Source organism: Sphaeroforma arctica, assembly GCF_001186125.1.
Source record: "Sphaeroforma arctica JP610 unplaced genomic scaffold supercont1.420, whole genome shotgun sequence".
Lineage (NCBI taxonomy): Eukaryota > Ichthyosporea > Ichthyophonida > Sphaeroforma > Sphaeroforma arctica.
In genome coordinates, this window is record NW_014040138.1 from 14,455 (window position 1) to 30,767 (window position 16,313).

A 16,313-nucleotide genomic window follows, 5' to 3' on the forward strand; every position below is an offset into this window, starting at 1 on the left:
GGAGAAGATTACGGAGGAGTTCGTACTTAGGACGAGACAAACTTTTGGTGAGTAAATCAGCTAAGTTGCCGTTGGTAGGAATGTAGGCAATGTCGATAATGTTTTTACCGACACAGTCCCTGATGTAGTGCGTGCGAATGTCTACGTGTTTGAGCCCTTTAGGGGTGCCAGTACCCTTGGCGACTTTGGTTGCACTTCGGTTATCGCAGTGAAGTTGAGTAGGTAGTTTCCGGTGGTATCCCATGGCATATAGAATGTTACGGATCCATGCAATATGTCGAACGCTTTCTGACGCGGTCACATATTCAGCTTCGGTAGAACCGATGGCGACAGTTTTCTGTTTGGCGCTCTTCCTGAGAGACCACAGGTCTCAGGCCAGATTTTACGAAACCATCTTTGATTTAAGGAAGTCAGCAGAGATAGCTCACTCCCGAGAGCTAAGTCATCAGAGTTAGCTCACTCCCGAGAGCTAATCAAGTTGCTTAATTTACCCTCAAGAGTTGAGTTAATACTCAACCGACTTCCTAGAGCAGATTAAATTTCTCAACCGATTCCCGAAAGTAGATTAAGTCTGTCAACCGCAATATTCTAAATATAGCTGCGGTTGTATGTAAGTCACAACCTATGCGAAAGACATCATGTGATCAGCGTGAGATTTAGTTGCAGGGAAGTTGAAATAGAATAGCGTCGAAGTGTTAAAGGTGTTCTGCATAAGGTTTCTCATGCTGACCATATGATATTTTACCCTGGCCAGCCCAAGCGGCTGAACACTAGCACAAACACCTTAGGTATAAAACCAAGGGTGAGGTCAGAAATAAATATATACATTTGCACTTTATTTAAAGTCTACTACATTGCACCCTAACACTTTCAGTAGATGGGAGCACCGTTAAAGCAGATGACGGTACCGGTCTGTGAGCGGCGATTAGCATAGTCACGGGCCCAATCGGAGTCGGTAAAGCCCTGGAGGGCAGAGTCAATGGTCTGATTAGGAGCTCGACGACGGTATGTGATTTTAAAGTCTTTGGTGGCTTTAAGGTATTCTAGGATGCATTGTAGTGCGACAATGTGGCCCGTTGCTGGTTTAGTGGCAAAGGCAGCTAATTCATTGACCGTGGCAGCGATATCGATGCGTGTACGGTTGGCGGCGAAGCCAAAAGCTCCTAAAAGCTGTCAAGAATCTGTGCCAGTGTATGAGTCGGTTGTGGAGTCGGCAGGGTTGTGAGTGGTACCCGGTGTGTGTGTTTTGGTATTGTGCCATTGAGGTGAAATGTAGTGAGTACGTGTTCCACGTATGCCTGTTGATCTATCTCAATGCGATCAGGGTTTTGTCGGATTCGTAGACCTACAAGGTAACGCACACGGCCCATTTGAAAAAACAGCCAAGTTTCCTTGCACGAATTGCGGGGAACGGCGGGAGCAAGCTCATCAACATATAGGACTAGAAGAATGCGATGTTTGGAGTGGCACCAAATACTCTCGTCAGCGTCACTTTCTGTAAACCTAATTGATTGAAATCGTTTATTGATGTCGAGGTTACAAAGTCGGCCGGCTTGTTTCAAGCCTTAAAGGCCGCGCTTGAGTTTTAGTATTGTGTTAGGTGGACAAAACCCCAGTTCGACAGCACCAACGGGGGGGGGGGGGGGAGCGCATATAAAGCGGCGTATCAAGGTAAGAATTTAAGTATGCTGTGTCGACATCAAAGTGAAAGACGTCCAAGTCATAAAATGCAGCTTGTGCAAGAAATGTCCGCAGCGTGGTTGAGGTGGCTGCTGGGGCATACGTGTCATGAAATGAGTCGCCCTCGACCTGTTGGCCGCTCCTAGCCACCATCCTAGCTTTATAAATAGTAGGACTCTCGTGTTCATCGTGTTTTCGTGTAAGATCGTATTAGGAATGAATGATCTTGGTAACCGGTGGGACCTGTTCCGGTGTAACTATGTCCGCAAGATTGTTCTAAATGTGCGCCTTGTGTTCTGCTTGGATAGCCGAGAGCCATGACGATCATTCAGGTGTGCGTTGAGCTTGTTTAATACTTTTGGGTAACGTATGATCAAGTGCGGCCGTGGCTTCGAGAAGGGTGTAGATAGTGGAAGCCGGGGACTGTAGTATGCGGATAGTAGGGTGGACAGATGAGTACGGAATACCGGGTAGGACCAGGTTATCCGTCATAATTCGGTCGATGAGCAAAGTTGGGGGTGAGCCAATGCCGCACCAGACCACGGATGCACTCGGTATGTGCTGGCTGGCCGGGATCGGAAGTATCATAGGCGGAACCAACAAGCGCGATGACTCGGTTTGGACCGAAATTTGGAAGTAGTACTTCAACAGCATGATTAGCCGGGGTATGGGGAACATCTGCTAATTTGTCAGAGACGGGTGAGAGTACGGTGGTTGTTCTACATGCTGAAGAAATGATTCAATGTGTTTGTGGAGGTTCCAGATACCGTGGAAGTCGTGGCGCGCCTGTTTTTTTGGTTGAGTAATTAATACACTGTGAAGTCCAAACTTAGTGCCGTCACAAATCATGTTCAACGTATACTTGTTGCCGTAGCGGTCAGCGGGCATAGGGCGCTGCAGGTCAGTGTCAATCTGCTTGACCGGCCCATAAATTGTGTCGGAGGTGTGATGAGGAACTGCCTTTCGTTTCAGCTTGCCCTCTATACAGACGCGCCAGTGTTTGGGAAATTCCGGGTTGTAAACTTCGATGGATATTTCTATGTTTTTAAACTATGTTGTATAAACTAAGATACAATATAAGTCAGTTAGGAATTAGCAGTGGTAGCTTGTGTACGAATGATCGGGACTGCCTCTTGTTAAGAGCCTTAAAATCTGCGATCACACAGGACGTACCTCTAGCTGTTCTTTATTGAATAATTTTCACTAGAAGTACTAAGTGTTCATGACCACATGTCTAATTTGTAGATAGACATAAGAACGTAAGTCAAGTTAATACATTAGCTAATATAAATAAAGTTCCTTCTGAAGAAAAGAAGAAAAAAAGAAAACAGACGTGTTGGATTTTGGAGATTGGCGGGAAGACCAAAACCTGTAAGTAGTAGATCAGAAATAAAAAAATCTAGTTTATAATATCCTACATCTACTATCGTCTTAAATATGTCCAGGTAGATGAGTCATACCTAATACTCAGGCTATTGGAGCCATCAAAGTGAATTTAGAACACTTTGGAAATATTAGAAAAAGAACTTGTATTGAATTATTTTAAATACAAATAAAAACCAATGTGTTATCTCATTTGATCTTGATATTTTAGACTGACCGGACGCTGTATTTCTACATAGCCCCCAGTAGCTTTCAGGACTACGGACGTACGTTAAGATACGATCTAGTTTGTAAAGCGAAAAACCAAAGTACAACGGTTTCGGTCATGGCTTATCGAGTAAGTATGTGCCTATATGTACGAGTTTAAGACTCATGTTGTACTCTATGTCGTTTAGTATTTGGTCCAGCAACCATTTCCGATGTAGTCGCCTTACGTTTATTACTTGGTAAGGTAATAGCCAATGGTTTGTTCTTCATTAGTAAGTATGTTCGAAGAACTTTCTGCTCTGTTGGTAAGCAGATCAGAAAGTTTAGTCACATAGGAAGTAGGTGGCAAATAGGGAATTTCAGATCCATCAAGGGTTGTAGTCACCTGAAGAAACTCTTTCCGTTTATCTCGTGTGTTTTTATGTAAACGTTTATTTCATTTCTTATTAAAAATACGAAGGAAGTCGCGAGATTCACAAAACGCATCGGAGGTTAGCCAAGTTACTGTCCCATCCATAAAACAGGTCTTGTAGTAAGTGTTACCGTCTTCGGATGTTTTGTCAATTATATCTCTGACTTGTGACTCCATAACTGGGACATCATAATCAAATGAGCGAGCGAATGAAAGTTCGGAGGTAAGGATACGGTGAGCGCCTAGATTAGTTGTGCTAGTACCATCTATGTTATTCACTTCGTAGGTATCACTCTTCTCATCATGGTAGGAAATAACAAAAGGTCCAATTGTCTTAGAAAAGAGTTCGGTAACGTTGGCATTGTAAGTTTCAGTCTATCAAGGCGATATTAACGCCTTAGAGTAATTTAACGCTTAGGTTAAGTCTAAGTATAGTTAAATTCGAAATAAGTAACGAAATGAGTCTTTTAGTAAAGTTAGGTATGCCTCGTGAAAACAGCAATACTCTGAGCGATTGTGAGGCTGAGACATTGCCTATATATAATCCTCTCAGTACTGTTTTCGCCGAAGGGATTTTATTTAGTGTTTCGTTGTCGCTCTATTAGAAACTATGGAGTGTTTTGTTGGGGCGAATCCGAGAGACTCATAAAATCTTATCTTTAGAAACATTAAATAATAACTTGCCACTTATCAAGAACTACCGACTTAGCCTTTATCAGACTGGCACATCTGGTTGGCTGAACGGAGGTTAAACTAGGTAGCGCTAATAGTCCCTAGAAACCTATATTCGGTTGAGCCATCTCGCTACCGAAGTATTCAGATATAAATAGATTTGGAAGTTAACATAGTTCTATTAATAGAAATAGTCCAAATCATATCTTTGGCATTTTTATCTGGCCCTTTAATGGCCTTATCCAAATATCTGATATGTAAAATAGAAAAGGTATTTAATCAATAAAAACCGTTAAAAAAAACCATTTTAGGAAACTTAAGTTCCTCGTACTATTAAGAGTACGTTTATAGTTTACGTACTGCTTAAGAGTATGTTTATAACATAGAGTCTAATGTGGAGGCCCGGCTACTAAAGCATTGCGATTTATAATGTCAACATAATCGCCAACTTTGAACTAAACAATGTTTTTAGTGTTATTCCATCTGTCATACGCTTTAAGTATTACGTGATTTTTGTGCTCGAGTAAACAGGGGTAAACAACGTTTTGTATATGCTCGAACTTTTGTAGCCACGGAGTAACGTATTTCTCGGGCGCAGTTTTGTCAAACTTTGCTTGCAATTCACTATAGCGGCCAAAGAAATAATGAAACGGTTTGAGGATTCATGCAGTTATTCATTTCAGTCTGAACCCATTTCAAACGATAAGACCACATATCCTCAACGTCATCTAGTGCGGTACGCAATAGTTTCTTCAGTTCTCTATGACGAGTCTCATTTGCACCCTGCGTTTGAGGTTTAAAAGGAACATCACGCCTATGTGTCATGCCTGATACGAGTATAAGTGCCTCCATTACATCGGTACAAAACTCACTACCGTTATCAGAACACAGTAACGACTCTGTCACTGTTTGCAAATGTTTGTTCGGTATTGCATAAGGAGTGTGTTATATCATTCAAATAATATTATCCCTAAAAAAAAAATCCCTAAAAAAATAATAATATTATGGCAATAATGCCACGGACGGAGTAGTTGGAGTAAAAGTATCAGGTGGGACTGGCAAAGGAATAGAGGTGTTGTCGGGTGGAGGAGGCGATTCTTCTTGACGTCCGAGTCAGTGAGGTCAGCGTCACTTGGCGGTGGAGAATTGCGTGTGGCAAGCGTTCAAAGCCAGTGATAAGTACTGCTATACCCTCCCTTTGTTCGCGTAATGAGAGTGATGAGTCTGTGTGATGAATGAGGCATATACGCATGTTGATGAAAAATTCAAAGCGGTGCCCACTGTCCTGAAGTCTATTTTGGGAAACAACTATTTGCTGTGAAAGGAAAGGGCTGAGATAGGTTAGCCCTAAGCCAGAAAGAACTCCCCGGGTGGTAACGTGGGTGAGCATTGAATCATTAGCGAGAAGAAGAGGGAAGGTATGTCCAGTTTCAACATCAAGTAGTAAATGTTTAGCTGTAGTGTGGAGATAATTTACCCTTACAGAGGAATTTAGGACTGGACCAGAGGACCAGGCCTACGGGAATATTTTAGGTCCAAACCAGAGGACCGGACCTAGGCGATTATTCGAGGTGAGGACCAGAGGACCGGACCGATTAATGGATTAGAGAAATTAATGAGATAGAAGTGATGACTCAACTGAAACCATAGAGACGGGTATTTTCACACAACGCAATGGTAGAGAAAGTTTCGTTCTACTTAGGATCGTGATTAATAAATATAGCAGTAACACCATTCCTAATAGCACTTCTGACTGAGTTCACTTATTTCAGACTTAACATTCTTTATTAAGTTTTACCTGGTTTTGACCATACCCCGCCGTCAATAAGAAGGGGATACATGGTAAAGTCTATTCGACAACGAAGTCATGTATTATATAAAAGGGAACGGCGAACGAACGAGACGGAGGCCAAGATGGCGGCATTGGGATCTAAATACTGCCATGTCTCGATTTACTCACAATTGTGAAGTAGAGAAATGTTGGTATAGTCATTGGTGACAAGAAATTGTCGGACTTGATCTTGAGGGCCTGGTCAAGGCCAGAAAGTAAATGTCTTGGATGAATGCCGATGACAGGGAATTATCTTGGCTGGTAGCAATACGTTTTAACGTAGTACAGCGATTTTTCCATACGCAGCGCGTGTTTTCATCGCAAAATACTCTTTATTTAGTGGCATATTTACCATTTTTTCATGCCAAATGTAAAAATGCCTTCTTTTCATACCAAACTGATTTTTGCCTTTATTTCATGCCAAATGTAAAATCGCCTTTTTTTCATGTCAGATGTATAATACCTTTTTTTAGTTTGTGTACACATTTTGCAATTAAGGCTGTGGTTTTGCAATTTTGTGTCCGTTTGAACCGTCCTTGCTCGGGCACCAGGAATCTGCCTCACACCACATATAGCTCCTTCAGTACCAACAGGTAAGAGTCTACCGTTCGAGTCACGACGCAAGAGACAACGTGAGCCCTATCCGGTACCAACAGGCATGACTCGAACGGTATAACCGTTCGAGTCACTGGACCAGAGACAATATGGCCTCTATTTAGTACCAACAGGTAAGAGTCTACCGTTCGAGTCACGACGCAAGAGACAACGTGAGCCCTATCCGGTACCAACAGGCATGACTCGAACGGTTATACCGTTCGAGTCACTGGACCAGAGACAATATGGCCTCTATTAGTAAGTACTTGTGTGTGCCCTAGTGCGTGCCTGTGTGGTAGTATTGGTGTGGGGGTAGTACACACACCCAAGGGTCACCGGATACGTGTCCGCTTCAAACGGACACAGACGGCGGTTTTTGCAATTAAGGCTATGGTTTTGCAATTTTGTGTCCGCTTGAGCCGGACACAAATTGTGTCGTGCCCCTAGTAGTATTTGTGCGTGCCCCTAGTAGTATTTGTGCGCGCCCTAGTAGTATTTGTGCGTGCCCCTAGTAGTATTTGTGCGCGCCCTAGTAGTATTTGTGCGTGCCCCTAGTAGTATTTGTGCGCGCCCTAGGGGGTCGTCGCACCGTATACACTATACGGTCGCACCGTATACACTATACGGTCGCACCGTATACCCGGCGGTGCTGGGGACCTTCGACGAGAGTGTGCGCTTGAACCGGACACAAGGCGATGGTTTTTGCAATTAAGGCTGTGGTTTTGCAATTTTGTGTCCGCTTGAGCCGGACACAAGGCGATGGTTTTTGCAATTTTGTCGTCAGAAGCACGATAACCTGGTGATTTGACTGTGGCTTGCTCGGGTACCATCAATACCGACAGGTAAGTGTCTACCGTTCAAGTCACTGGACCAGAGACAATATGGCCTCTATTAGTAAGTACTTGTGCGTGCCCTAGTGCGTGCCTGTGCGGTAGTATTGGTGTGAGGGTAGTACACACACCCAAGGGTCACCGGTGATAGAACGCGCACAAAGGCGAGCTTGCTATCGTACGGTAGGCTCAATGGTACTTGCCAGTGCCTATGGTAGAACGCGAGCAAAGGCGAGCTTGCTATCGCGAACTCAATGGTACGTGCCAGTGCCTATGGTAGAACGCGAGCAAAGGCGAGCTTGCTGTCGCGAAATCTACGGTAGGCTCAATGGTACGTGCCAGTGCCTATGGTAGAACGCGAGCAAAGGCGAGCTTGCTGTCGCGAAATCTACGGTAGGCTCAATGGTACGTGCCAGTGCCTATGGTAGAACGCGAGCAAAGGCGAGCTTGCTGTCGCGAAATCTACGGTAGGCTCAATGGTACGTGCCAGTGCCTATCGTAGAACGCGAGCAAAGGCGAGCTTGCTATCGCGAACTCAATGGTACGTGCCAGTGCCTATGGTAGAACGCGAGCAAAGGCGAGCTTGCTGTCGCGAAATCTACGGTAACAGTGGTCGGTTGGGGATTCACGGCGTCCACAATCACCGGGGCCTTGCTGGGGGTGAGATCAATGGTTGGAGGTACCACGGGTGCTTCCGACGCCAGCTGGCCCGTGACGGGGTTGGGGTTGCAAGAAGACTGCGACGGTTGCGGGTAATCTCAACCTGGAGGGATCACAGTACGACGGCATCATTCTGGATCTCTAGTCGAAAAGATGAAATTATTTCTTTTAAAAAAACCCCGCGTAAATATTTCCATATACATATCCAGATACCCAGACACACACATAAAATATATATCCACATACACAGACACATACACATATAAAATATACACGCATATAGTACATCCACCCACAAGTATATACGTATAAAATATTCGTATACCCCGTTGCTGGTTTTTCCGATGCGCTTGGACAGACCAAAGTCGATCACATAGTACTTGGTTAGGTCCACAAAGTTGAACAGTAGGTTGTCCCGATATCCAATTGGTCGAGGCTCGAAACCGGCATTGGTTGAAAGTACACGTGATTTCGCTTACTCTGTGTGAACAAATTAATAGGTGTCAAGAATAAACCAATTCTCTGGTGTTCACGAATTATAGCTGATTCATGAATGTATGAGAATGATGTGACGCATACCCGAAATTGGTATTTAAGGCATTCCAAACTTTCAAATTGAATTCACAATATGATGCCTAATGATCAACATGACGCCATTGGCCGGTTCGCAGTTATTGACGCCGTGGTTGACTTTATTCTGGACTACGACGACTCGCCGATCAGTGTCGAGGCCGTACTGTGCATGGAACGTATCGTTCGCCACGAACCCGAGGCCGAGTGTCTCGTGCGGTTGATTCATCACAAGTTGCGCACGCTGCAGCGCAAATACGTGGGTGGTCCGACACGCACCATCAACGGCCCATCGGGCATCGACGGACACTCGCTGTCGTGCGTACAGGGATCGGCCGCCGATCCACTGGCGGTGCTAGCATTACCCGACTGTACCGTGGAAATTGCCGACTGCAGTATTTGCCTCGAACAAGACGGCCACGGAAACGTTGTATCCAGTCTGCCCTGTGGACACGACTTCCACCGCACGTGTATTCGCCGCTGGTTGCAGTCCAGCACCCAGTGTCCCGAGTGCCGTGCCGAGTTGCCAGACACTGTAGGTGCAGCCGACAACGTGCCGGTGTTGAGTCTGGAGAATACCTGGACCTCCAATCAGGTTTTGGAAAACCGAGTCTCACGATGGAACGTTGTGTCCTTGAAGCAAAAGAAAACCACCGGCTCGACCGGACTTGCACCGACCGTTTGGTTTATGGACTGCGACGGCGACATGGTCAAGCGCGTCAAAAATCGACGCGGCAAGAAGAAGCTCGTGCGTGTGCCTTTCGACGAGTGGGTAAACGACCACGAACTGGCGGCAATAACCGTGCGTGTGTTTGACGACACCGACCGTTTCCCCTGCGTCTCGAAGGGACAGTTTGACAAGTCGTATGATGACGTCGCCACTCCGATGCGTGTGTTGACACTTTTTGTCCGCGACGGTATTGTGTACAAGCAGACCGCGAACGTGACTGTTTCTGCACACGCTTTCAGTGACACCTTGTTTTTCTCGATTTTCTCGAAAATATTGTGAATGGTGTTGCGAAAAAAAACTTGCACAGAATCGTCCGCTGGTGTTCCGTGCACGAAAATTATTGTCATCGATGTTGCGTACCGTGCACGAAACTTTTTTTCCCCGATTTTCTTGAAAAAAATGTGAACGGTGTTGCGACGCAACTTGCACAGAATCGTGTGCTGATGTACCGTGCACGAAACTTTTTTCCCGATTTTCTTGCACGAAACTTTTTTGTGCGGCGCGTGGCGTTGAGTTCATCACTCGAGGCTGAATGATGAACTGTGGAAAAACAAAACCTGGTTGGTACTCCCATGTTCGCGCTCGCAAATAAAACCATTCACCGATTTAGTTTTTATGCGTATAAGAGCGGCGACGCAACTTGTACGGAATCGTGTACTGATGTACCGCGCACGAAACTTTTTTTTCCGAATTTCTTGAAAAAACGGTGTTGCGACACAACTTGTACGGAATCGTGTGTTGATGTACCGCGCACGAAACTGACCTTCGTCCGGTCCCGCCGCATCTGCGCCTTTAGCTCTGCGCTCAGCTTGACGGTTGCAAACCCCTTGTTGCCAGACACCACCTTGTGCGACCCGGCGATGCACGAAAAGTACTGAGCCGTCGAGTCCAGGTTCCACCAGCCCCCAAACACGAGATCGTCGGCCCCGGCCAGCTTGGCCTCGTCCCGGTGCCACGCCTCCGCCGAGGCCGATTCGCCCTTCTGTCGCACCATCATGCGGTCGACCACCTGCTCAAAGTACATTGGCCCACCTTGTGTTCCAGCCAGGGGCGCCAGGAGGGGTCTGATGATCGCGTGCGCCCACACCCTAAGTAGGCGCACAGTGGGGTTGTGGAACGACGCGGGGTTCCCGAGCGCCCCAAAGCCACCCAGTACATACTTGCTGGCGTCGGCGTTGAACTCGGGGAAGTTGGCAATCTCCGCGTCAAAGTATGCCCTCGCCTGCGCCACGTCCAGGTCCGTCGGCACCACGGCGTACCCGTGCTTTTCGAGGTGCTCAAGCACTGTCAAATGATCACCACCACTCCTTCCAGGCCGTGGCTGCGGTGGTAGCGGACGGGGCTCGGGGACCCTGGCAACAACGGCAACCTCCTCGGGTGGTCTTGGGCCGGCTTTGGAGTCAATGTACGCTTGCACCATCGACTCGGCAACCACAGAGTCGTCAATGTTGACCCAGATCACACACCCCTGCTTGTGCTGGTACGGGAGCGCTCGCTGTAGCCGCACGGGCGACTCCAGGACCCACGCATACGGCGTCTTGTACCCACTGTGCAGGGCCTGCGACCCGTGGCGGTCCGAGTGGCTTGCAAACACCTCGTTGTCCAGCTTGATACAGTCTACCAACTTGGCAAACCCGACCACCTTTTGTCACCCAGACTCTACTAGGCCCACAAAGCCACGGTGTGTCGCTGGCGAACCGCGGATCCCCCAGGTCTTGTTGCCGCCAAGTATAAGGTCCAGCGGCGTCTTCTTGATTATGATTCCCTTCATTCTTCCGTGTGTCTTGAATATCTTGAATCTCTAAACTTGTGACTTGTAAAGTTACGATAACACTACTACTTATACTCGATTTACAAATCCAATTTGGATTTGCAAATGGACGACCAATCGATCAATCGTGTCCTATGAGCCTTTAGGGTGTAGGGTTTGCTTGAAGGGCCCGCAGCCTGCTCAAGTTCAAAGCACATCGCACCATAGGGCCACCCCACTAGGCTTCGTCGCCCCCCAAGACCGTGATGGTCGGCAGCTGCGCGATCAAGGCCGAGGGGATTCCAGTATCCTCCGGCTCGCTGGTCTCCCGTCTACTGGATGGTGATGTAGCTGCTCGCGCGGACATGCTTGGCGTGATCCGAGCCGCAAAGGCCGAGGGGATTCCAATATCCTCCTGCTCGCTGGTCTCCCGGCTACTGGATGGTAGTAGTGAGACGAGGGTGAAAATTTTACGTAGTATCAAGCTGATGATGGATCACAAAATAAGTTGTTCCTACAACACGGTCGTCAAGTATGTTGTTGGACCCAACTATCGCTCGAGAGTTGAATCGATAGTCGGTCTACGAAACGCCGGTGTTCCTATAACGAACTCTACCGTCTACCGCGCACTCGTCTTGGGATATTATAATATCGTGGTTGATATTTGGACCAGAATGAAAACTGAAAGTGTACCACATAAGAAGCGCAAAGCGACAGGAAATATGCGTGTGGACGAGGTGATTAAAAGAGCGCGCGTACAATCGGAAGAAGGCCGCACATTTGACTCCTCTAGATAAAATTTCCAATTTCTAAATAAATTGTCCTTTACCAGTGCTCCTCCTGCATTCATAATCAGAAACACCGCCTCTACATGTACATTGTAAACCATCGCCTCTTGGACAGTTTAGACTCGGCGGTCGGAACCCGTAGTTGCGGACGGGGGTGTATAGGTTGACCAGCGCGACCGTGTCTGGTAGCGACTTTGGATGGTCCTTTCCATTGTCTCCGAGACCCAGCACCCCGACACTGGGGAAGCCACTACTTCCATGTGCATAGCTGTGTACATTGTTGCCATGGGGTGGAAAATGTCACGAAGAACGTGTCCACAAGTTCTTCATAGGTCAGATCCGACACACGGGAAATGTAATTCTTTTTACATATATATATATGTACACACACATACACATACACACACACACCGATTTTGACGTGCTGCGACTCATGACGATTGGTGCGGATCTGAAGATGTGTGTGCAGGTGACGAATACTGAATGAAATTAAAATACTTAATTAAAAAGATAAAAGAATAACTTTTTGAATACGGACTTAAGGGGATCAACTACTACAAAAAAAGGTCGATAAAAAATTTAAGAAATATATATATTTTTTTATACCATTCGTTTCGTTCCACAAAACTTAAAAAAAAACATTGCTACAATGAGCGGCATCCTAAGAGACAACGTGTTTTACCTCAAAGACCGCCACGGCCAATACTGTGACCTGGGGGTCCTATTTGAGACCCTGGAGGTGCAGGACACACACATTGTAATCACGCTGCCAAACAAGACAAACTTTAAGCTTATGCGCAAGCCAGACACACCCGAAAGCCATTTGCCCATTAATACCAAGAAGGGTCGGGTGAACCGCATGTACGTGGAGCGTCAGGTGTTGTGTGTGCTGTACGACTGTGGAACCAAGGGCTACGTGCCATCGATTTCTCTGTGCGGCAACACATCCACAAAGCCCCCCTGTACACCCAAGCACACACTGATGCCGAAACTTTTGAAGCGTCCCGAGTACATGCAGCGCCGGCCAAAAAAGTACGGCAACTGCACACAGGCACAACCGGTCACACCGACCTGTACCACAAAACCCGCGGTTGTGGTACTACGTGGGGGTTGGAGGGATCCGATTGTTCTTGAGCCTGTTGCTGCCTGCGTAGCCGCCGGCGTTCGTCGGACTGTGCCTTCGATCGACTGTAGGGTCTAGTGCGGTCGAAACCGTATCCTCTGTGGTTTGAGGGATCCGATTGTTGTTGAGTCTGCTGTCGTTTGGATGTGGATGTACGGGGGGAGTCGTAGTGCTGCTCCTGCTTGGACCCTGTGTTGACCGGCGGTAATATCTCAAATGACTTTCGTGGAGTATTGGACTTGAATGGTTGTGGGTAATGTCGTGCGTATCAAACTGGGCCGACACACCCTTGGACCAATCCAGAGTGGCCAGCGGGTTGGTCGCGGCACGCAGCCGTCTGGGACCGCCCGCACCCACCGCCCTGTACTGCAACCGTGACCCCCCCGCTGCTCGGGCGGACCTGGACCGTTCCAGACACGTAGCCGCGGCACACTTGGGCTTGGCTTTGGGCTGTTCCACTTCACATCAAGCGCCTGACCCTCCAGGTCATCATACACCAGCTCCGGGGCCACGGCCTGCACATCTTCCAAAATATGAAAAAAAGGTATTTTACATTTGGCATGAAATAAAGGCATTTTTCGATTTGGCATGAAATGAAGGCAAAAAGGCGTTTGGACACAAACAATGGGGTTTTTTATACCAAAATGAAGGTACTTCCTTTTCATCGTCTTGGATATTAAGCTAAATTGATAGGCATCACAATAGTAGCGGACATCGTAGGACCTGAAGTAGTGTCCATGGGTCGGACAGAAATTATTTCATCGGGATCAAGTGAATTTCGCAGTTCATCAGATAAAGAGTCAAAGAGGTGTATCTAACGAGCACAACGGGCATACGTACTATCTTCAGTGGTCGTTGCACGGAATTGGGCTGTACGGAAGTGAACATGAGCGGGTAGGTACACAATCGGGGTTTGTCCAGTTGGGGTCTGTGGTTGACCCTCTCAGATAAATTCGAAAACTGGTAACTTATTCTGTTTAGCGGTGGAGGTGGCAACACGGAGGTCGGCTAGCCAGTCATCGTGGTTATCACCGCTGAGGGACAGAAGTGTCCAGCGACTACGGAGCACTGTGGTCGGGGCAGCGTCGTCGTTCATGATAAATGTAATTCAAAAAATATGTCGAATAAAGGCCCATATCCTAATGGACAATACAAACTCAATTACTAAAGAAGTGTCTTTATTATCTTTTGGTATTGAATATTGTCTATATCTCATCCTGCTGTGTTCCGATATATTAGTTTAGTAAAAACTATGTTGAAGTGAAGGAAAAACTATGTTGTGATTCTAAAACCTGGGCAGCGCCCAAAATTTCCCCCCAGTTTCTCATGTCTCAGCAGACTGTCAGACCTTTTTTTTTTAAATAAAGAAATAAAAAACAAAAAAACAAAAAAAAACATCATCAAGATGGTCGTGAAGAAAAAAAAAAGCTGTTTATGTACAATTACGTATTTACTCGAAATCTTTATCCTAATTTCATAGCCTCTCCAGACTCCAGAGCCTCTGCCTCTCGTATGTATAAATTTGAAAAAATCCCCCCCCAAAAAAATCACAACTTGCCACAAAATATAGTGAAAAGGTATTGATCGTCAAGGACAATTCAAAACGTACTGCTCAGTAGCCCTTCTCACCGGTGGAGGGTATATTTAACAGCTTACGTTTTCCTCTCTGGGCGAATAGATATTCCCGGTTCATTTCAGCTCCAGTGATATATTTATAGTACAGAGCACACAAAAGAAAAGGGACCTACTTCCCAAGGCCCAAGTTGGGTAGATGCAAGAGACCTAAAGAACAGTATTTATTTGATCCCTCGTCTCTTGTGCGAGTGTGTAATATTAAAATCCGAGGTGCGGCCTCCGTGCTATTTTATTACGGTCGCTAACGTAATATGTGCTAGTGAGTACACTACACTCCGTTACACATCTCAAATTATAGTGTATTGACTCACAAGGCAGTAGAGCATAAGCTTGTTGCACTCTCGACAAAGAAAAACAACACTGCAATCTCCTGCTTCCAATCTGTACAATGTCTGGTAGAGGAGGGCGAGGGGGTGATCGCGGCGGTCGCGGCGGTGGAGGTTACCGCGGTGGACGGGGTGGTGGTGGTGACCGGGGTGGCCGTGGAGGCTACAGTGACCGGGGCAGAGGTGGTGGTGGTGGTTACAGTGACCGTGGCAGAGGGGGTGGTGGGGGTAGGGGTGGGGGTGGGTTTGCACCCCGGGCCATTCAGGACCCCAATGACAAGATTTTCCGAAGCAATCTGCAGTCTGGTATGAGACAGCACGGCAGCGCTATCAACAGTGCGGTGCAGGCGGCGTTGACTAAGCCAGGAAGACCCAGTGTTGGAGTACCCAAGGCGCCTTGTAAGTGGATTCTTTTGTTTAATTGTTTATAGCGTGAAGGGAAGTATGGTTTAGTTTGTCGCTGCATACGAACATTGCACGCTGTAATTTTTTATGATGGTTAGGTGAGCCCGGCTTGCGTTATCTTGAGGGGTTAGCTTCTACTATTTTGTCGTATATTTATGTTTCTCAGTCGCCGAGTGTGATGTATTGCCTGGTCGAGCGGGTGTATATTTTTTCTGTAGCATGCGGTTATGGGACTTGACAGCTTACGGCGATACCTACCATATATATATGTATATGTATGTGTATGTTTATATGTATATATATTTTTCGTATATATGTGTACACGTGTTTTTTGTATATGTATATATTCACATACATACATGTGTATATGTATGTCTATGTATATGTATATGTATAAATATATTTACATATATATATGCATGTATATGTATATATAGTCATGTCTATGTATATGTATGTATTGTATATGTATACATGTTTATGTATATGTATATGTATATGTATATGTATATGTATATATATATATATATATATATATATATATATATATATATATATATATATATATATATATATATATATATATATATATATATATATATATATATATATATATATATATATATATATATATATACTATACTATACTACTAACACTACCGAACCACGACACTACACACACACACTACACTACACTACTATACTATATTATTATTA

The 16,313-nt window shown here is 46.0% G+C and overlaps 5 protein-coding genes across 5 annotated transcripts in view; 3 read left to right on the forward strand and 2 right to left on the reverse strand.

The window, feature by feature from the left end:
- Nucleotides 1-2,252: 2,252 nt before the first annotated feature.
- SARC_06079 (hypothetical protein) lies at nucleotides 2,253-2,694 on the reverse strand (the record flags this gene model as incomplete). Its single annotated transcript, XM_014300028.1, has 1 exon — nucleotides 2,253-2,694. A coding segment is annotated over one exon (333 nt), but the record flags the coding sequence as incomplete, so codon positions are not given.
- Nucleotides 2,695-8,897: 6,203 nt separating this feature from the next.
- SARC_06080 (hypothetical protein) lies at nucleotides 8,898-9,848 on the forward strand (the record flags this gene model as incomplete). Its single annotated transcript, XM_014300029.1, has 1 exon — nucleotides 8,898-9,848. The coding sequence occupies one exon, from the start codon at nucleotides 8,898-8,900 to the stop codon at nucleotides 9,846-9,848; it is 951 nt and encodes a 316-aa protein (XP_014155504.1).
- Nucleotides 9,849-10,182: 334 nt separating this feature from the next.
- SARC_06081 (hypothetical protein) lies at nucleotides 10,183-11,340 on the reverse strand (the record flags this gene model as incomplete). Its single annotated transcript, XM_014300030.1, has 2 exons — nucleotides 10,183-11,211; nucleotides 11,233-11,340. The coding sequence occupies 2 exons, from the start codon at nucleotides 11,338-11,340 to the stop codon at nucleotides 10,183-10,185; spliced, it is 1,137 nt and encodes a 378-aa protein (XP_014155505.1).
- A 1,416-nt stretch (nucleotides 11,341-12,756) lies between these two features.
- SARC_06082 (hypothetical protein) lies at nucleotides 12,757-13,308 on the forward strand (the record flags this gene model as incomplete). The annotated part of the gene is made up of 1 exon (XM_014300031.1): nucleotides 12,757-13,308. The coding sequence occupies one exon, from the start codon at nucleotides 12,757-12,759 to the stop codon at nucleotides 13,306-13,308; it is 552 nt and encodes a 183-aa protein (XP_014155506.1).
- Nucleotides 13,309-15,119: 1,811 nt separating this feature from the next.
- The window catches only part of SARC_06083 (hypothetical protein), a 10,878-nt gene continuing 9,684 nt past the window's right edge, over nucleotides 15,120-16,313 (forward strand). The window contains exon 1 of the mRNA XM_014300032.1: nucleotides 15,120-15,590. Coding sequence (XP_014155507.1) covers nucleotides 15,254-15,590 — 337 coding nt within the window. The 5' untranslated portion in view covers nucleotides 15,120-15,253. The remainder of the gene's footprint in view (nucleotides 15,591-16,313) is intronic.